General features: G+C 51.7%; 11 protein-coding genes across 11 annotated transcripts; 5 read left to right on the top strand and 6 right to left on the bottom strand.

The window, feature by feature from the left end:
* Positions 1 to 165: 165 nt before the first annotated feature.
* CLUP02_15349 (uncharacterized protein) lies at positions 166 to 1,039 on the top strand (the record flags this gene model as incomplete). Its single annotated transcript, XM_049294273.1, has 2 exons — positions 166 to 177; positions 599 to 1,039. 2 exons carry the CDS (start codon positions 166 to 168, stop codon positions 1,037 to 1,039), a joined length of 453 nt encoding a protein of 150 aa, XP_049151419.1.
* A 1,357-nt stretch (positions 1,040 to 2,396) lies between these two features.
* CLUP02_15348 (catalase-peroxidase) lies at positions 2,397 to 4,738 on the bottom strand (the record flags this gene model as incomplete). Its single annotated transcript, XM_049294272.1, has 2 exons — positions 2,397 to 4,340; positions 4,409 to 4,738. 2 exons carry the CDS (start codon positions 4,736 to 4,738, stop codon positions 2,397 to 2,399), a joined length of 2,274 nt encoding a protein of 757 aa, XP_049151418.1.
* A 322-nt stretch (positions 4,739 to 5,060) lies between these two features.
* CLUP02_15347 (uncharacterized protein) lies at positions 5,061 to 5,823 on the bottom strand (the record flags this gene model as incomplete). Its single annotated transcript, XM_049294271.1, has 3 exons — positions 5,061 to 5,207; positions 5,284 to 5,422; positions 5,504 to 5,823. The coding sequence occupies 3 exons, from the start codon at positions 5,821 to 5,823 to the stop codon at positions 5,061 to 5,063; spliced, it is 606 nt and encodes a 201-aa protein (XP_049151417.1).
* A 177-nt stretch (positions 5,824 to 6,000) lies between these two features.
* On the bottom strand, positions 6,001 to 6,710 carry CLUP02_15346 (uncharacterized protein; the record flags this gene model as incomplete). Its single annotated transcript, XM_049294270.1, has 4 exons — positions 6,001 to 6,229; positions 6,408 to 6,470; positions 6,543 to 6,620; positions 6,697 to 6,710. 4 exons carry the CDS (start codon positions 6,708 to 6,710, stop codon positions 6,001 to 6,003), a joined length of 384 nt encoding a protein of 127 aa, XP_049151416.1.
* Positions 6,711 to 6,734: 24 nt separating this feature from the next.
* Positions 6,735 to 9,248, top strand: CLUP02_15345 (uncharacterized protein; the record flags this gene model as incomplete). The annotated part of the gene is made up of 8 exons (XM_049294269.1): positions 6,735 to 7,064; positions 7,192 to 7,283; positions 7,341 to 7,444; positions 7,558 to 7,616; positions 7,701 to 7,814; positions 8,230 to 8,497; positions 8,560 to 8,868; positions 8,953 to 9,248. 8 exons carry the CDS (start codon positions 6,735 to 6,737, stop codon positions 9,246 to 9,248), a joined length of 1,572 nt encoding a protein of 523 aa, XP_049151415.1.
* Positions 9,249 to 9,390: 142 nt separating this feature from the next.
* On the bottom strand, positions 9,391 to 11,181 carry CLUP02_15344 (uncharacterized protein; the record flags this gene model as incomplete). Its single annotated transcript, XM_049294268.1, has 11 exons — positions 9,391 to 9,417; positions 9,462 to 9,560; positions 9,631 to 9,718; positions 9,777 to 9,941; positions 10,080 to 10,195; positions 10,296 to 10,391; positions 10,451 to 10,486; positions 10,549 to 10,574; positions 10,636 to 10,764; positions 10,847 to 11,089; positions 11,148 to 11,181. 11 exons carry the CDS (start codon positions 11,179 to 11,181, stop codon positions 9,391 to 9,393), a joined length of 1,059 nt encoding a protein of 352 aa, XP_049151414.1.
* Positions 11,182 to 11,304: 123 nt separating this feature from the next.
* On the top strand, positions 11,305 to 12,527 carry CLUP02_15343 (tat pathway signal sequence; the record flags this gene model as incomplete). The annotated part of the gene is made up of 2 exons (XM_049294267.1): positions 11,305 to 11,874; positions 11,940 to 12,527. The coding sequence occupies 2 exons, from the start codon at positions 11,305 to 11,307 to the stop codon at positions 12,525 to 12,527; spliced, it is 1,158 nt and encodes a 385-aa protein (XP_049151413.1).
* A 723-nt stretch (positions 12,528 to 13,250) lies between these two features.
* Positions 13,251 to 13,814, bottom strand: CLUP02_15342 (acetyltransferase; the record flags this gene model as incomplete). The annotated part of the gene is made up of 1 exon (XM_049294266.1): positions 13,251 to 13,814. One exon carries the CDS (start codon positions 13,812 to 13,814, stop codon positions 13,251 to 13,253), a length of 564 nt encoding a protein of 187 aa, XP_049151412.1.
* An 879-nt stretch (positions 13,815 to 14,693) lies between these two features.
* On the bottom strand, positions 14,694 to 15,764 carry CLUP02_15341 (cutinase; the record flags this gene model as incomplete). Its single annotated transcript, XM_049294265.1, has 2 exons — positions 14,694 to 15,235; positions 15,299 to 15,764. The coding sequence occupies 2 exons, from the start codon at positions 15,762 to 15,764 to the stop codon at positions 14,694 to 14,696; spliced, it is 1,008 nt and encodes a 335-aa protein (XP_049151411.1).
* Positions 15,765 to 15,833: 69 nt separating this feature from the next.
* CLUP02_15340 (uncharacterized protein) lies at positions 15,834 to 17,417 on the top strand (the record flags this gene model as incomplete). Its single annotated transcript, XM_049294264.1, has 8 exons — positions 15,834 to 15,889; positions 15,955 to 15,988; positions 16,043 to 16,187; positions 16,275 to 16,414; positions 16,491 to 16,560; positions 16,702 to 16,821; positions 16,918 to 17,081; positions 17,328 to 17,417. The coding sequence occupies 8 exons, from the start codon at positions 15,834 to 15,836 to the stop codon at positions 17,415 to 17,417; spliced, it is 819 nt and encodes a 272-aa protein (XP_049151410.1).
* Positions 17,418 to 17,520: 103 nt separating this feature from the next.
* Positions 17,521 to 19,251, top strand: CLUP02_15339 (peptidase family M28; the record flags this gene model as incomplete). Its single annotated transcript, XM_049294263.1, has 5 exons — positions 17,521 to 17,654; positions 17,717 to 18,386; positions 18,440 to 18,491; positions 18,559 to 19,058; positions 19,102 to 19,251. 5 exons carry the CDS (start codon positions 17,521 to 17,523, stop codon positions 19,249 to 19,251), a joined length of 1,506 nt encoding a protein of 501 aa, XP_049151409.1.
* Between the last annotated feature and the right edge of the window lie 3 nt (positions 19,252 to 19,254).

The raw sequence follows: 19,254 nt of genomic DNA, 5'->3' as shown, positions 1-19,254 counted from the left end.
ATATTAAACAGACTCCTACCACCATCATGTCACCGTTAGACTAGAAGAATATCTTGGCTGCTTCTTGTCCTAGGTATATTCAGACTACGATCAGGGGTTCCATTTCTCGTTTTGCTACTACTACGGACTCAATTTATGATCCTCAAAGGCCTATCTTTCTACGCAATGTTTAAATTGGTAAGTTGAGAATGTGATGTATCTCGCCGTTTAAACCCATAAACGGCTAAAACTTGCAGGCCCGAGCAGGTTGCAAAGTCTGCCGATACCCACATCTCAGAGGTTGGATGATCGATGAGTCAAATATTTTGGTAACACAAACGTTGTTTAGTGTAGCCGGAATGAAGGATGATATCTTCACGTCGCGAAATGGCATATCGTGGTCCACCCCCACTCTTGCCATCAGACTCCCACTTACGACCGAGATAAGCTCCTCCACTTACACTTCAGAAATGATATATAAGTGGCATGAGTATTATTACAAAGGCTCAATACAAAAGAAACCAGAGAAGAATATTGAATATTGAGGACATTCTGTTAATCACTCACAATTTACTCGGAATTAGTAGGTGATCAAATAAGCTGTCTTTACTACTTCAAGCCTATTCTAACACGCCACGAAGTGTCTTCCCCTGAAGCCGAAGCCATCACTTCAGTTCTCCACGCGTACGGGGCAGCTCTCAAGAGCCGCAACGTCGAGGATGTCGTCAATCTCTACACGTCCAACGGCGTCATCATGCCGCCTCACTTCACAGCTGCCGTAGGCACGGCGTCACTTCGCGAATCCTACACGCGCATCTTCTCATCGGTTCAGCTCGTCATAACGTTTTCAATAGAAGAGATTGTCGTCATGTCTCCGGACTGGGCGTTCGCGAGGACAACGGCCGAGGGAACTAAGACGATGTTGGCGACGCAGGCTTCGGAGGAGCACGCGAACCAGGAGCTTTTCATCATGAAGAAGGAAGATGGGGAGTGGAAGATTGCGAGATATGCCTTTTCGACGATGAAGCCTCTTGTTCAAGATGGTGTTAGGAGAAGTTGAGTGAGACTATGCGCTTTGGCAACAGACAAGCGCAAAGTTTCATAGCCTGATATTCGGAAACAAATGCAGCTGCGAAGAGCAAAACGGCTCTATGGCTGAAACACTGTAGACATTTTCTTGGGTCTTCCAATCTACCACAGCAAAGATTAGAACTGCATGAGTGGAACACACCTGTGGTGGTATCTTGCACTGGGAGCCTCAATCTTGTATTACAGACGAAAATTTGCGTAGACTTACCTATACCAGCTGTAATTCGTCAGGAGGACTTTGTGAACTTGTCTCTCCAAACCTTTATTGAGGAAGAGCAAAGAGCTCGTAAAGACCAACCGTGCGCACGGGTTTGGAATCGATCTCACATATCGACAGACGCCAGATCCACTTGAATTGATGAATTGTCTGATGTGATCGCTCATGTGGTATATCTTGACAGTCTTGGCTTTGAAGATTCGCTTGACTTGAGGTGCTGGCCGTTAGCAGAACTTCCATTCATCTTTTCCGTCACCCAAGCAGTTTGGCGATAGTAGGTTCATACTATAGGTTCGACATACCTCATTCGACGTCGTAGATTCTGCATTGAAAGGTAGTCATTCAATCAGGTTGCCCTGGTGGTACATGAGAGTACAAAAGAGCCATTGAAATGGCCTTCGAGGATGTCGACTCTGGCTCTGAGTATGTCGGCTCGGAGCACACCGACTTACAAGATGACGCGGCTGATTTCCATTTTGCTGTACAGTGGAGAGCGGACTCCATGGACGCGGCTTTTAACCTTCAAGTTTTTCTTGTAAAGTGTTTTGTTGATCCAAAAAGGAAGGGAGTCTCCAAAGGAATAGATGGGCGGTGCGATGATCCAGAAGATTTCACAGTTTCGTACCAACTATCCATACTTATTCCGTTACCTGGAAAAGTGGGAAAGCGCTCAAGATGGTCAGCTGGGGCGTCACGTGAAAGTATGGTGTAACAGGCGCAATTTGAGAGCTCAAAAGAGCCATCGAGGTGGTAAAAGTGTGAAAAACGGCCCTCTAAACTTCCGAATTTAATCTCTGGTAGAGTAAGAAGCATGGAATACGTACTGGACTTGGAACGCCTCGTGTGGTACGAGAGCACACTATACTAATTTGTCCATCAAGGAGTCATCGATTTTCTCAGCGGTCAACCACATTGTATGCGATGCACAATACGGCTCGATCATCACTGTAAATATGGGCGTGGAAAAGGAGGTTGGTGATCGTCAAACGTAAATACATGTTCCTATCTGCAGGTACTAGACTACACTAGGCTATCTCAAAGCACGAAGGCTAGAGACGGTCTCATTTCCTCGTAATCGACATTGCTTTTTTAGTGATTTCATTCTAGTCATCTAAAGGCGGCTCGGCACGCTACCGGACTGCTTCTTGAGATCAAAGCGGTCCAGGTTCATGACCTTGTCCCAAACAGTCACGAAGTCCTTGACGAACTTCTGTCCGGCATCAGCCTGGGCGTAAATCTCCGCAACAGCGCGGAGCTCAGCGTGGGAGCCAAAGACAAGGTCGACACGGCTGGCGGTGTACTTCTTGGAGCCTGACTTGCGGTCGAAGCCCTCGTAGACATCCTGGTTGTTGGTGGCCTTCCACTCGTTGCCCATGTCGAGTAAGTTGACGAAGAAGTCGTTGGTCAAGGCACCAGGGCGATTGGTGAAGACACCAGTTGATGAGCCATCGAAGTTCGTGTTCAACACACGCAGGCCACCAACGAGAACGGTGAGCTCCGGTGCGGTGAGCGTAAGGAGGTGTGCCTTGTCAACAAGGTAGTGCTCGGTCTTCGCACGGTTGCCTGACTTGCCGTAGTTGCGGAAGCCATCAGCATAGGGCTGAAGGTAGTCGACAGACTCAACATCGGTCTGCTCCTGGGTGGCATCGCCACGACCAGGTGTGAAGGGCACGTTGATATCGACGCCCGCATTCTTGGCTGCCTTCTCGACACCAGCAGCACCGGCGAGGACGATAAGGTCAGCTAGCGAGATCTTCTTGCCGGAACCGTTGAACTTCTGCTGCACACCCTCAAGGGCCTTGAGGACCTCGGCGAGCTGCTTAGGGTTGTTGACCTCCCAGTCCTTCTGAGGTGCCAGGCGAATACGGGCACCGTTGGCACCACCGCGCTTGTCACTTCCACGGAAGGTAGAGGCTGAAGCCCAGGCAGTGGAGATGAGCTTAGATGCATCGATGCCAGTGGCGAGGACCTCCTTCTTGAGAGCTGCAACGTCCTGCTCGCTGACGAGGGGCGAGCTAGGAGCGGGAATAGGGTCCTGCCAGATGAAGTCCTCAGAGGGAACCTCAGGTCCGACATAGCGGGAGCGCGGGCCCATGTCACGGTGAGTGAGCTTGAACCAAGCCTTGGCGAATGCATCGGCGAATTGATCCGGGTTCTCAAGGAAACGTCTCGAAATCTTCTCGTACTCGGGGTCAAAGCGGAGCGACAAGTCGGTCGTCAACATAGTGGGAAGCTGCTTCTTGCTGGAATCGAAGGCATGGGGAATAATGGGCTCGGCGTTCTTGGCCACCCACTGATTGGCACCAGCGGGACTCTTGGTAAGCTCCCAATCGAACTTGAACAGGTACTCGAAGTACTTGTTGCTCCACTTGGTGGGAGTTGCAGTCCAGGTGACCTCCAGACCACTGGTGATGGTGTCGGCACCCTTGCCAGTACCGTGCTTGTTGGCCCAGCCAAAACCCTGGGCCTCGAGACCAGAGGCCTCGGGCTCGGCACCAACGTTGCTATCGGGAGCAGCGCCGTGGGTCTTGCCGAAAGTATGGCCACCAGCGATGAGAGCAACCGTCTCCTCGTCGTTCATAGCCATGCGTCCAAAGGTGACGCGAATGTCTCTGGCAGCAGCAACCGGGTCGGGGTTACCATCGGGGCCCTCAGGGTTCACGTAAATGAGACCCATGTGGGCAGCACCAAGTGGTGACTCCAAATCGCGGGTGTGAATGTCTGACTTGCTCTTGGTGTCCTGGGAGCCATCGAGGACGCCCTGCTCGGACTTGCCTTCGTGACCGTGAGAGTAACGGACGTCGTTGCCGAGCCATGTGGTTTCGCCACCCCAGTAAACGGACTCATCAGCCTCCCAGGTGTCGGGACGTCCGCCAGAGAATCCAGCGGTCTGGAAGCCCATTGACTCGAGAGCAACGTTTCCGGCCAAAATCATGAGATCAGCCCAAGAGATCTTGTTACCGTACTTTTGCTTGATGGGCCACAACAGGCGGCGGGCCTTGTCAAGACTGACATTGTCGGGCCAACTGTTGAGAGGGGCGAAACGTTGCTGACCCTGTGAGGAGCGATCATTAGCATCTCGTCTGCTAAGAGAGATCCGTTGGGTTTGCCGGAGCAACTTACCTCACCACCACCGCCGCGACCGTCGTGGACACGGTAGGTGCCGGCGCTGTGCCATGCCATACGGATGAAGAGACCTCCGTAGTGGCCAAAGTCGGCGGGCCACCAATCCTGAGAATCGGTCATCAGAGCCGTCAGGTCCTTCTTGACGCCATCGTAGTCAAGGGTCTTGAAGGCAGAGACGTAGTCAAAGTCACCACCTAACGGGTTGGTGACAGGAGTGTGCTGGCGAAGGATGTTGAGCTTGAGGGAATCGGGCCACCAGTCGCGGTTCTTGGTGCCGCCACCTCCCGTGTTCATGGTCCGAATGAAGGGACACTTTTCCTCGGCCATGGTGTCTGATTATGCGTATTGTTTTCTTTGGTATGTGTTTCGATGTGTTGCCTGGTAGAAGGTGGATTGATGTTTCTTTTGAACCGTCAATCGTCGGATTGTGTAGAAGGAGAGAAGGCAAAAAAGAAAAGAGTTCGCTCCAAGGAATCCTCGGCAAGTGGAAGGAGGCGACCCCGCGTTTTATGCCATGGCCCCCCCTCCCCCTCACTCATTGCATGACCAATGGGCCGAATCTTGTTGGCGGTTGAGGGGTGGGTGGTCAAGGGCCGAGTACATAGTAAGAACCACTGTGCACTTTCATCTCTTTCCTATTAATGCTGCACTAACGTGTGACAGCAGGAACTATGCCGTAGTCATGTTGGTGTGGGTGGGGGTTCTTGAGATTTGGGCGGAAGGCGTTCAGGGTAGCTCGGGGCGGAATGACAAATGATGGGAGGCGACGGCCATGTTTTCTCAAGGGTCTTTTGGTCTTTGGTTGTTCGAGAACGCCCGACGAACGGCTAGTCGTTGTCTCGTTGTCTCATTGCCCCCGCCAGTTTGGTCACGTAGAAATCTAGGCTTTGCAGCGCGATACCGGCTCGGAGATTCGAGATGTGCTCGAGGAGGCGCAGGCCACTTGGATGCTGTGGGGGGCCGAGGGAAGTTATCGCGGTGTTAGGGAACGGGTAGAGCAGGCTCATGTAGCTATGACGCGGACATTCAAATGTTTGTCGGCGGCCCCTAGCAAAGGTCGGAGAGATTGCCACATTGGTGCGTTAGCCTCACAGTCTGTAAAAGATGCAACAATACCGTGAGCTTGCGTGACCAGCATGGAACAGTAGCTTGGGCCGATTCGATATGCCGTGCGGGGAGGATCCATCGACCCATTCGACAGCTGCCGCTTGCTCTCTGAGCCGGGGAAGAGGCAGTAGGTGTTCAGTACTGCCAAAGAGCATGTAAGAGAACAGAGATGGGATGTGGCAGAGTTTGGACTGTCTGTAGCTGCAGGTCAAGGTGTACGCAGTATGGAGCGCGGGAATGTGAGGTGAGGACCCTTGCGTCCAATTGAAACAGAGGTGATAAGCAGCGGATAGCCATGCCGCCATGTGAAATGTGTGGTACGGGGTACTGCTCCATACAATACCTTACCACAACTACATGGAACATTGGGGTAAGGTGCGTTAGACAGTGACATCGGAACCCAGCGGAATTGAATGTTCACTGTTGTGTTCCGTTCGCTCCGACCCGGCTGTGCTCCATCGCTTTACCCCGTTTTGCTCCATTTATCCCCCATTTATGCGACCAAGCGGGGCTGTGTGGTTCAGGAAGGAACTCCCATTGCGTCTGTTGTCTGTTCTTTCCCATAGACTGCAGTTGTCCTTTACGGCTTCCGTGAGGAGAATTGAATTGGACGTCTCCTGGTTGGCTGAGACAACCCCGCAAATCGCCTTTTCCTCAGCTGTTTTTGCTGCTCTTCCGAAGCTCCTTCCTTCCCGTTCCCCTCCACTGATGCTACGCGGTACGTGCATGTACGCGCCTACCCTATTAAATCACCTCACTTTACCTTACCTTACATAAGGTACCTCATACAGAATACGGACCTCGGTACGTAACTACCACAGCTATATTTACCCAACTGCAGGCAAAACGGCCAGGGGAGGAGCTTCTTATAAAGTCCACGACGTCACACCCACCCCACTTTGCGACTGCTGCCTCCCACCGCGAAAAGTCGCGGAAAAGTCGAGACCATTGGCTGGGCACTCGCACGCACTGTGAATATCAACGCTAAGTGGAAGAGGAAGTAGACCAAGCCGCCGGACAGCACCTCAAAGGAAACCGCGTCGGGTTGTTGGGGTGACGATCATGGCTAAAATCGCCGGTTTTCGGACCTTCTTGATAATCACTTTGATGGTGTGTAGAGCACACAGAGCACAAGGCCAAGGCTTTGTGTCCAGGGTAACGATATCCCAGTAACACACCCACAACCCTCCATTGGTCGCCGTTTCCCGATATCAACATGAAGATATCTTTTCTTACGACGCCTTCCATGGTTCAGGGTCAGGTCTATGTTCGCCGATCAGAAGAAAACGTCCATTCTAGCATTCGCTACGTAGGACATTGGACTCGGGTGACCTGCGACCTCAAACTCTCATTGCCATTGAGACCATCGTCAGCCAATACTGCCCCCGAGCTACAACCTTTCCCCCACACTCTTGGCAATTCCGGGATTCGAGCGAAACATCACCGACCCAGTTTCTCGTCGCCCATCCACTCTCTTCCCAAGTCCCCACCCCCGGCCCGTCTGCCAGACCCGTTTCTGTTTCCAGTGTCTCCATTCCCACCGCCGGTGGGCGGGCCCCATCTCACACGTGTCGGCCCCGGTTTTCGTCAATGGTTGATCTCATCGACTTGATTTGAAATAAAAGAGCGATTCTTGAATTCTCCAGCTCCACAGCATGTGACTAACTTCCCAGGCTGATAGTGAGAGCCGCCAAGGTTCTCAATTGGAATTCACGATGGGTTTCCAGATTGACGACGAAATTTGGTGCAATGGACCCCTGCGAATGTGAGCGATGTCGGCGCCGTTGTATTAATAATTCTTCAGCATGCATGTGAGTCAAAGAGGCAATTTCTTCATCGTCGAGGGCTTGCATGTGTCAACGCCGGCTGCAGAGCTGGAGCCTGGACGCAAACCAGATCATTCGGAGCCGATGGCTCGCAGCTCGGGTGAAGCTAATATCGGAAGGTAAGATTTGAAGCCGAAACTTACCTTGACTTCAGTCAAACCTAGCTTGATGTTGCTTTTATCGTCTCGAATCTCGATGCTGATGGAGAGGGAGTCGCAGTAAGCTTTGGCCTTCTGGCGCAGACACAGAATGACTGGGGACATGAGCGTTCCGTTCCACCTTGGGCAACTCAACCCGATCAACTAATTAACTGGACAACTCAGACAAACAACTATCAAATCGTTTCTCTCAACTAGTCCAACTTGAGACTCAAAGTTGAGTTGATTACGAGTGCAGCGCCTGCGGGCATTGGATTCAATACCACGGTCCTCATAGGAGCTTGGTGCTTACGCAAAGAGGGACATAGGCAGGTACGTAACGACGTAGAAATAAAACGCAGCTCAAAAGTTCCAGATTCCCATTGCTACTCTTATCATCATATCAAAATTTTGCCTTTCTTATTATCGTTATCATCATCCCTCTTCTTTGGTCTTTGTTTATTCAGCGGAACATACACCTTAAGAAGCCGAAGGAAGCTATGGATATGGGGTCCGGTCCCGTCTTAACTCTTATCTTCGACGCTGTCAGTTGAGTAATTAACTTCGCGGGCTTGTTTAAGAACAAAATTAAGAAGAGCTAGCCACCTCTAAAGTCAGTAGCACAACTAGCTAGTTGGGAAGAAGAATTGGGGAGGCTTCTAAGCCCTCCGAAGTAGAAGTAGGTGAATAGAAGGGCGGTGGCAACCCCGATTCGACATGCTCTGAGCCCGAAGCTCAGAATTGATAGGTTCTGAAGCGACATCGACGCCACAAGCGGAAGAACCTCATACTATCACACGAACGTCCTTATTGGGAGATCGACTTTGACAGAAACTGTCGTCAAAGCCCAATCATCCGGCTGCCTGATGAGCTGCTGCTACCCATAATGGATGGTCTTGAGCCAGTCGATCTTTACATGGTACGCCAAGCATCATTTACCTTTTGGCATATTTATCAGGGAAAAGAAGTCAAGAAGTTCCGGCGTTCAGAGGCCATTTCCCGGGCACGCAGGACAGGTAATTTCGTGAAAGATCCAGCCACCGTCTTGCGAGCCAGACCGCACGCTTTTTGCTCCCAGTGTCTGACAAGGAGACTTTCGCGTGCCACCTATCGTCATATTACCAATACACTAAGCAGGATGAAATGCATTGTTCTCGCTGTGAATTGCCCTACAGGCACTTGGTATTCTCTGCCGAAGAGCGCAAGAAGCGCCGAGATGTTCGTCAGTGTATCGCGCACGACGGGTTCATACGGCTTTGTTCTCATCTTACGGTGCCGTTCTCTTGGGTCTGGGATAAGACACGTTCGAAGCAAGCCGATTCAGATGAAGCCCGTCAAATCAGATATGACTACAATGTATTCCTTGCGGCCAAAGATTGCCGCGAGTGTGAAGGCACAGACTTCCAAGACACCACCACCCTGCATCACAAAGGGGCTACTTCTCGGTAGATCCCTCTACCTCCGACAATAGCACTCTACGCATTACCAAGGATCTTTAATTGGCTACGCAGAGTGATGGTCACGTGGGAGTTGCCGTTATTTAGGATAGTCGAAAACGAAGCCATCACTGTGGGCTTCATTACGCAGAAGCTGAAGGAATTTCAAACCAAGTACGGCAATGTCCTTTGCTCTCACTTGTGCCGACACGGAATCACCTCTCAACTACTCAGGGCTCTCGACCCCCGTCACTGCGGCTATCTAGGCGGAAACAGCCGGATTGGGCGTCTCGTTGCCTGCAACGAGGCCCGATGGGGGACTCGAGACTAGAGAAGAGCGGGAGGTCGAGAGAGTAGTGCGGAGCTCCTGCCACATAGCGAACACAAAGTTCGCTGTAGGATATGCCCGAGTTCGTACCTATGGGGAAGAGTTGGTCGCCAGATATTTCTATCCCGCTTTTCTTCAGATCTCATTATGGTGACTGATGAGAAGCCTTCGTCTGTTACTAGTCCGTTAGCCAAGTTGCTGGATTCTGAGTCTTACAGGCCGGATTCGGATGACACAACCAAGCATCTCTTCTGGTGCAAAGACGCAAACTGTGGAAACGGTAAAGACTGGGCTGAATACACCAAAGTACTCTGACTAGTTCCAAGTATTCGGGGAGGAGTAAGGTGTTTACACTGGTGCTTCCGGGTTTCCAAGATAGGGGTACCGGGGCATTCCCAAGAGTCTCGAGATGAGTGGTGTAAAGGTCCAAAGTGGAGAACAAATTCATGAGACGAGGCGCACTACGCTTATGGCTCTGATAGGTAGAGAGTAAATTCAAGTTTTGTCAGTTGCGGTGTCACATGGACTTACACTAGAATCGGCGCAATGCCAGAGCTCAAACGAGAAAGAACATAAGTGGATGTGATGTAGGTTGGATTTGCTAGCCTGCGGTTGATTTGGCCAACAGCCCGGTTCCTTCTATTCCTTTCCCATTCCATTAAGCGTTCGCTATCTAGTAGTTGGCGTTTTCCGGTCCTGCTCACCCAGTTCCACGGAATTCTCCGCCCTCTTGGTCGAGGCTACGTTTAGAACCCGGAACTACCAGCAATACGCAAAAAGGCGGTAGGTAGAATATATACCGAAAGACAGAGGACGAAACGGAAGACAGAATACAAGACGGAAGACAGAATACAAGACGGCAAGAAGAATACAAGATGGCAGGTGGAATACGTGGATGAGGCGGTAAGTGGAATACGTGAGTGAATGTCAGCCTCTACTGCTAAGTCTTGCTTTAGCCATTCGTTAGCACCAAGTGAACGTCTTGGTCATCCTTAGTTTTTATAATGGCGAGAATGGCAATAAAACATACGGTTCTTAATATAGGTACACGGTTCTTAGTGCGAATGCATCTGACTGGTTTGAATGCATATCGTATATCGGCATCTCGCCTAAATGACATTTTGGTGCGCTATCATCAAAACCAGCCTAATGACATATGTTCACTGATGATTGACGTAGTTTCTGGTCTCAAAAAGGGAGCATACCGCTTGCAGAGCCAAAGATCTCGTCGTCAGGTTCGTCTGGTATTGGTTAATTCAGCTAGAACATATATCGTTCGTCCCATTAGTTCGTCCTAGCTTACTTCCAATGCCAATCGGAAGCATAGAACTGCTCTCAATGCGCTTTTTCCACATCCATTTGTATTGCTAGTACTTAGGTATTAGAAGACCAGTGCGCCAATATTCTGTATAGATGTGCCTACTCAAGATAAGGTAGATGAGGTTAATTGAAATAGCATAGATACTCGAGCAAAAGTGGAAGCCTTCTTGAGGTAGTCGATGACATAAGTTCATGTACACTGCAAGGTTTGGTTAACATAAGGACACATGATATTAGCCAATCAGCTTAATTCCGATTCCTTAATTACTCGTTCAACTTACCGGCTTGACTCATAGACGATGCTGCTGTGCCGTCGAAACAAGAGTACATGTAAGCCTCGGGCGTAATTCGTCCGCGACAAAGCCAAGGCTCAATAAGGAACGACTGTGCCTTAATCTCACTCACCCTGCGGAAGATTCCGGCGACAGTGGGCGATAGACGGAACGGGGTCGATTGGTTTTCGGACACGACACAGCCTGTCCGGAGAAAGTCTCCATGCCGGGCAGCTGCATACGTGGGATGGACTTTGGTTCAACCCCTCATGAAGATCATCATACAGTCAGCATAGAAGAAAGACTTCACTGGTCATGTGCACTATCCCAAACGCCGATGTCATCATTCCATCTGCGGTTCAGATGACCTGGGAGTCACTGCATGGACAGGATTCAGCGTATATCTAGACGGTCGTAAGTATATTTGAGCATCATGTACTTGTAAAATCTCCACCGGGAACACAGGCATGTTGTTCTTCATCTTTTCTTCATTCGCTTTAATGGCCTCAGCAGTCGTCATCCCAGGCCCTCCCGGCCCATACCTCGTTGCCTTGCGGGTGAAAGCGTTCGAAGACGCAGCACGATGGGACCCTCACGCCCCTCAAGACCAACCTGAGAAGCGCAGAGTTATGGTCTCCGTCCACGTTCCCCTGAAGAAGGAATCGAAATGTTCCATCGAAACCGTTCCCTATGTGCCGCCTACCACAGCAGTCGCCCTCGGCCAAGGGGCCGCGACCCTGTTTGGACTACCGGACACCATCTTTTCCGGGATGGAGCTTGAGTTCTGCAACATCGATACTTCTTGCGCCGGGGCCGAGAAAACTGAAGAGTACCCTCTCGTTCTCTTCTCACACGGACGAGCTAGCTCAAGACTTGCGCATGGTGTGCTGGCGCGGTCTCTTGCTAGTTATGGGTACATCGTCGTCACTCTGGACCATACGTACGATGCCGCGATCGTTGAGTTCCCTGATGGAGTTATCAGATTTGCGGAGAACGCGACGAATAGCGACACGGCTTACGTTAAGAGCCTTCTTGAGGTGAGTCTACTTTTGCAGAGCCTAGCCATGTCGAATCGAAGATGCTAAACATCGCTATCCCACAGAGTCGTCAGAAAGATGTCTCTTTCATAATTGACCAGCTTCTGGACCCTTCGGTAGCTACACCGCTCCTCGCTGGGACTCGGGCTTCCATCAACCCAGAGAAGATCTTCATCGCCGGTCATTCCTTCGGAGGCGCTACGGTAGCCTCATCCCTCTATGTCGATGACCGCATCCTCGGCGGCCTCAACTTCGACGGTCAGATGCTCGGACCAGTCCTGGCCGAGGGAATCGATAAGCCCCTGGTGCTGGTCGGCACACCGACGACGTTTGACTACATTTCCGGCTGGAATGAGACTTGGGCTAATCTGCGCGGCCCGTCCTTGATGTTGGTCGTCAACGGGACAACCCACATGTCTTTCTTTGACGCTCCGCAACTTCCGGCCGTCAAGGCTTTGCCCATAGAGTATTCCGATCTCATCAAGCAGGTTTTGGGCACCATAGACGACGATGTGTTGGCCAAGATTGAGATTGAGCTCTTACGGAGGACATTGGACTTTGTCTTGGAAGGTAAGAAAGATGCATTGTGCAACATTGAGAGCGTCGGCCCTGGTGTTGGCCAGCTGCGAGTCAAGAATTTGGAGTGCTCTTAAACGAGTGTAGGTAGTGTTGGGAGAGAGACTCGCCACTCTGTGCTTTTTAAAAGCTCTACTCAATAAAAGAATAACGTGTTCTCCCCTCAAATTGAGGTTTTTCACCTCACCAATTCAAGCATGCAGCACGTTGGACTTCGTTGTCTAGGTAAGTATTTCAGGTTGCGAGCGTAAGTGGCTACGTCTGAAAATACTACTCTCTGAGCGAATTGAATCTAAATGTAATCAATGGAAATGTTTTGGTCCACAGAAATGACTGACATGGAGGAGAAACCCCGCGCCCCTTTTGCATCAAAAGAAGCTCTTTGACCACCTGACTGCTCGTGCCGATCAACATATAAGCAAGCCCTTACCATCATAAGCAGCCTTATTGAGATTTTCCTATGTAGGCTTCCAAAGATGTTTTCATTAGAGAAAGTAACAAAAGAAGCATCCGGTAAGAGTAGTAGGGCTGGATGCGATAGTCGTAAGAATAAAAGTTGAGGATGTAACGGCGTTTTTTGTTCTTGAAATGCATCTCGAGGATTGATAAAGAAAGATCTTTAAGACGTTAGCGAGATCTTAGAAACACCTTAAAGCTGTGCTGACCTAACAACCTCAAGTCCGTCGTTGCTGGTACGTCTAGATCTTGAGGAGTCTCTATGATAGAGGCCCTTCGACCGCAGGTATCCCAAAACAATATTACCTGGAGTTCATTTCTGTAACTTCCTTGGGGAGCCTTGATCAAACCACAACAGGCGTGGCATTCTTCTCTAGCTCAATGAAGCACAAATCTTTCGGAAGATCTAGGCGAGGGAACCGATCAACAGGGAACGGCGAAGTTTCTCCTGTCCTTCGATATCCACAGCGCTCATACCACGCGAGCAAATTTTCGCGAGATGAAAGGGCATTCAACCCAAACTTCTTGATGTCGTAATGCTTCCACGCGTAGGCCTGGGCAGAGTCAAGAGTTTGACGCCCGACACCGCTTCGCTGCAGCTGGGGATTCACGGAAAGCATGGCAATCCGGGCCATTTGGGCTTCACGCTTGAAAACAACTTGGACCGAGGTCGCGAGGACGCCGTGGAAGTCAAAGCCCATGAGGACTACTGCATCCGGGTTGTTGATGGTGGCGAGAGCCTCATCGGCTGAGTAGCGGAACGATCTGCCGAGTTCCATGTCGGCCGTCCAATCTGCTCGGCTGTCTTCGGCGCGGAATGCGGCCTCTACGAGCTGTGCGACTTGAGGAGCGTCGTCCTTGGTTGCAACGCGGAAAGTTACGGAGATGAGGTCGTTGATCTCGGCCATGTCTGAATATATGCGGGGTTGTGAATGCAAAGCTAGAAGTGGTTCAATGTCGAAATGTTGATGATGAAGATGAGTGAGTATTGCCAGATGGAACAATTGGAGTTTTTATCGAAAAGCAGGAGAAAGGACCCCTTATAAAAAATACCGCATTTGTGATGCGGTTTGAAGGGCGTTTGTCGTGACAAGTCGAAGATATTGGGCGGGCAATTCGTGTAACGGGAAGGGCGTCCATCTGTCAGCCCAATAGCAAGGGCGCAGTGCTTCTGCCTGAAGTTGCAAGAAACCCCCGCAGATGGACGCCAAACACAGGCAACTGCATAATGAGGGATACCGGCCTGCTGTTTATTTTTTACGAAACGCAAACCATTCCATCCAAGAATAACCTCATGTTCAGTTCGAGGAAATAAGTTGCTCGCTTGCTTGTAATTTGCGGGGTTTGAAGTGGATGCAACGCCTGAAATGCGATAGGTTGGTGTGACTTTATCGATCAGTCGATGTGATGCTATTGCAACTACTGGTCTCGCTTGTGGTAAAGCATACAGATCAGAATCTGGCTGACGGTTGTTCATAGATGGCATTGTTGAGTTCACTGCTTCAATCAAAGCCTAGACGCATCAAACTTGTATTCAAAGTTGTATCGCCAAATAAAATATTGTCACCAAGCAATCGAAACTCTCAGCTTTCAATAGCAACATTAGTATGTATGCCTTCTATATATTTACATTATGTCTCAACCCAACTGTTTGAGGTATTATGTACTGGAGGTATGTTGAATCTAATTTGCGTATGCCTGGATCATGTATTCATGTACTCGCGTAAATGCTTCCTCTTCCTGAAAATGACTCGCTTGAAAAGGCAATGCACCAATCGTCGCGGTGATTAAACAGGGCCGGCGACCACCAGCAAGGCAAGGACAGTGACGCCGAGCGATGCCACATTCCATGTAAGAGCTCCAGCCGCGTTCTGGGATGTCGGAGTAGGAGAGGCCGCAGATGCAGCATCAGCAGATGTCGGGGCTGCCGTGGTTGATCCTCCTACAGCCGATGATGCTGCAGTAGGCGTCGCGCTCGCCGGTGAGCTCGAGCTCAAGCTCGCTGGTCCTGACGAGGTTGAAGTCGCACTGGTCTTCGAGGACGATGAGGACGTCGTCGTGTCTGTCTTGCCAACCATGTCCTGCACCCATTTACCCGCGTCGCTGGAGTAGACATCAAAGTAATTGAGGTGGTTGGCCGCGGTGTCTCCGCCGGCGCAGATCGGATCGGATTCAACACAGTACGAGCGCATCACGCTGGAAAAGGCCCGCATGCCCGCAAGCTGGTTCTCCGGTCGTGGGAAGAGTCCGTTGTCCGGAGCTCCCGAGAGATAGTTGTACGGTTGGCTGGCCGTATGTCTTGTATCGCCAAAGATGAGCACAGCAGCGACTGTGAAAGGGTCCGGTATTAGCAACTCCCCGTCCTCACAAGTTGCGACACATGCAAACTTACGTTTGTTGCCGGGCGCCTTGGTGGCATCTAGCCCAGCATTCGCCTTCTGCTGACAACCCTGGAAGAACGTGCCACCTCCACCACCCAAAACGTCACCAACAACATGGCCGCCCTGGGAATATCCGCTCACGACGAGCTTCGCGTCCGGGCAGCGCTTGTTGTACGCCGTGATCTGCGCGGTGCCATTGGCGGCGCCTTCTTCGATGGACTGGCAGTAAGGCGCCTCGAGTGGGTTGTAGAACTGAATGTCCTCGTAGTCGCAGCTGTCGAGCCCGTCGCAGATGGCGGTGACGAGCTTGCCCTGCCGTCCGGGGTAGGGCTCGTTGTTCCCGCGCGCGAGGAAGATGTGCACGCTCTGGCAATTTGCGTCGCCTGTGGCCTGGCGCGGGGTGACGATCGCGGTACCCGAGGTCAATGGCAGCGTAGCGGAGAGGAGGGCGAGAGCCGCGGAGAGGGATGAGACCATCGTGAGCTTGATCTATGGGCCTGCAGCGGGCCGTTTCGTTTTTGGTGAGAGAAGAGCGAGGAGAAGCAAATGTCAATAGGCGAATTGAACGCACGCGACATCGGCTACCAAGCTGTTTTTAACAAGTCCGTCTGTCGCAATGGACTCCCACCCCTTGCGGTTAAGGCTGGAGATTGATGAGATGCCCCAGAGCCGGCGAGCCGGTGGGTGGCATTCCGGAGGCCGTCCGTTACGGGCAAATACGAGTCAACGATAAGCCCTGATCCACCAAGGTCCAGGGATCCCAACTGTCGCAGCCCCGGTCTATCTGCCATAGCAACGTCATGTTCTCCTCTGTGTTGGAACTTAGCGCTGTCAAACAAGGCCTTGCAGGTTCTGAAAGACGAGACGAGCAGCTGAGAAGTCCTCCTGATCGCCCGGCAAGTGGGTATTGTCTGGCTCCGGCCGCGACGAAGCGACAAAGACGAAAACAATCATGAAATCGAACCGTTGACCCTTTCAGAATCACAGAGAGTGGTTCATGGAATGACTCGCTGAAGTGGTTCTTCTTAGGTGATGGCTTACAAGGAACAACCACGACCAAGAGCTGGCACTGGATGACCATTGACATTGGCGCAATGCGCTGTGTGTTGGAGGCTCTTGAGTTGACGGTGACCAAAATAGACTGGCGGAAGTGTCGGATTGAGTGTGGCTGGTTTGTCTCGCGGTGAACATGGATCAACAAAGCTCGGAGCCCGCATTCAGGGCAACGGGAATCCCGACGCGGCACTTAAGCTCGTGGAACCGCCGCTATTCGGTGAGCAGAAGTTTCCTTTTTGTTCAACTTTGGGTCAATGTTGAGTCGATCATGTTCATCTCAATCAATGCCACGTTGACATTTGAGCTCAGATGGGTTGCAATCCAAGGCCCTGGGCAACTGAGTTGATTTGAAATCCAGCTGCGACTGCCACAATCGTCAAGCCTCGGGGCATTGTCTCGCAGTTAAGGGATGCCGAGTGGGATGAGAATGCTGCAAACGAGTTTCTCCAGTTACGAAAGATACCTCTTTTCGGAGACAGTCGACTTTGATCCTTGCAACAGACTCTGACTTTGAGGTTCTAAGTGCTGCTATGATAGTTTATACCTATATTCACTTCACGATGCTCTCTTCGAGTCGCTCTGAGATCTTCAAGTCATATTCGCGCCAGCCCAATTGCTGTGCCCAACTGCCCATTACCCAGACGTGAAATCAAGCGTTGCATTGCCTTGCATTGCCGGGACGTTACACTGTCGATCCCGTTGCAAGGCAGAATGGCACAGACCGATAGCTTGGCAAAGGTAAGCTGAAATGGCATCATTGAGAACGATAATAGGACTGCATCAATTCATATATCGTCCAACGTGTGCTTTGAATGAATCCCAATGCCCACACTGCATTTACGAGATTCGCTGATTACATGGTCGCAAACAACATCTTGGCATTGAAGAGTTGTGGATGAATTCCTCGGGATGCGATAAAGATTGGGTTTAGAGTGCCCGGTTCCCCATTGCGACCTTCCTCATCCTCCATCTCGACCGCTTCAGGGGTACCCGCAGAGGTGCGCCATCATGCCATTCAAGCAGCATCGCACAACACGAGAGCGAGACGGTGGCGGCGCCACGACGATGACTTAAGGTGCGGTTCGTCCCGCGACTTAAGTCTGAGTTGTGGTGTCTTGCTTCTCGGACTTTGTCGCCATCTTGATAAGACAGGAGGAACCACCCGCCAGCCGCCACGATGAAGTTCTTGGCTACGACAACCGTACTCACATCCTGGGCGACTCTTGGCGTCAGCGCCGCAGTCCAGGAGAGGCAGACTACAAAGCCCCTTGTCGACTCCGCGAGCTTTCAAGAGCAGATCACTAAGGAGAAGTATGCCTCTATGCTCAATGTTCCCCTCTTTCACACAAAACTCGTTCCTGACATGATCACAGCCTCCAAGCCAACCTGGTCCAACTGAGCGACATCGCAACAGCAAACGGCGGTAACCGCGCCTTCGGCCTCCCAGGCTACGCCGCATCCGTCGACTACATCTTCAACCGCATCTCCAGCGCCGCCGGCGCCAAGGTCTGGAAACAGGACTTCTCCGCCACCTACAACACCGAGCTCCGCGCCAACCTCACCATCAACGGCGAGAAGTCGACCATCTACGGCCTCTACGGGTCCCCCGACACCCCCGCCGAGGGCATAACCGCGCAGCTCGTCGCGGGCCCGGAGGGCACCGCCGCCTGCGAGGCCGCTTCGTACGCCAACCTCGACGTCAGCGGCAAGATTGTGATTGTGACGGAGTCGGTGTGTCCTGGGTACCGGGATGGGTTCCACGCTGGTGTGATGAAACCTGCTGCTGCGGCGGGTGCGAGTGCCGTGATTGTTGTCAATGATATCGCGCTGAATCTGACGGCTGGGAACCTTGGTCCGGCTGATGATGGGACGTATGTCCCTACGGGCTTCGTCAACCAGCACATTGGCAATCCGCTCCAGGCTCGGTTGGCGGCTGGGGAGGTGCTGAACGCTTTCTTTTGGGAGGCTGAGGTTGTCGATAGCCGCGTGACGCAAAACGTATTTGCTGAAACGGAGGGCGGTGATGAGAACAACGTCATTGTCGTAAGTCAAGCCCGCACTGGATAGTGTCGTTCAGACTTCTGACGAGTTTCTAGCTCGGCGCCCATCTGGACAGCGTTGCATGGGGTCCAGGTATCAACGACAACGGTAAGAGACCTTGTTTCTCACGAAACTCACTGACGCCCACAAACTTTCAAATACTTACAAATTTCAGGTTCCGGAACCTCACTCCTCCTTGAGCTCTTCCTAGCCCTCACGAAGTACACCACCAACAACAAAATCCGCTTCGCGTGGTGGGGCGCCGAAGAAAAGGGCCTCATCGGATCCCGCTACTACGTCAACAACCTCGCCACGCAAGAGCGCGACAACATCCTGGCCTACCTCAACTTTGACATGGTCGCCAAGGGATACTACGGCGTCTTCGACGGCGACGGCGCGTCTTACGGCGTCCCGGCCCCGCCTGGCTCCGACGTCATCCAGGAGCTCTTCACCGCCGACTTTGTCGCCAAGGGTATCAATGTGACTGCCGCGAGGTTCACCAACGGCAGTGACTACGCCTCCTTCTGGCAGGTCTTGGGCAAGCCCATAGGTGGTCTTCACACGGGAACGGGCTCCGCGCAGGATCCCTGCTATCACCAGCCGTGCGACAACATCAACAACCCGGACCTGGACCAACTGACGGTCAATGCAAAGGCAAGTGATTCGAGCTTCTTTGTGAGATTTGTTATACAACTTCGTTACTAACTCTCATGGACAGACCACTGCTCATGTGCTGTCCGCCTTGGCCCTCGACGGAACCAACCTGATCAAGAAGCTGACCGCTCGCGTGCTTCCCGCCCGTACCGCTGTGGCTGAAAGAGCCATCGCGACTGTGGAGGAGTCCGAGGACGAACATCACCATTGCTAATCT

The sequence above is a fragment of the Colletotrichum lupini genome, chromosome 8 (genome assembly GCF_023278565.1).
Source record: "Colletotrichum lupini chromosome 8, complete sequence".
In the NCBI taxonomy this organism is placed as follows: Eukaryota; Fungi; Ascomycota; class Sordariomycetes; order Glomerellales; family Glomerellaceae; genus Colletotrichum; species Colletotrichum lupini.
This window is presented reverse-complemented; position numbering and strand designations above follow the sequence as displayed.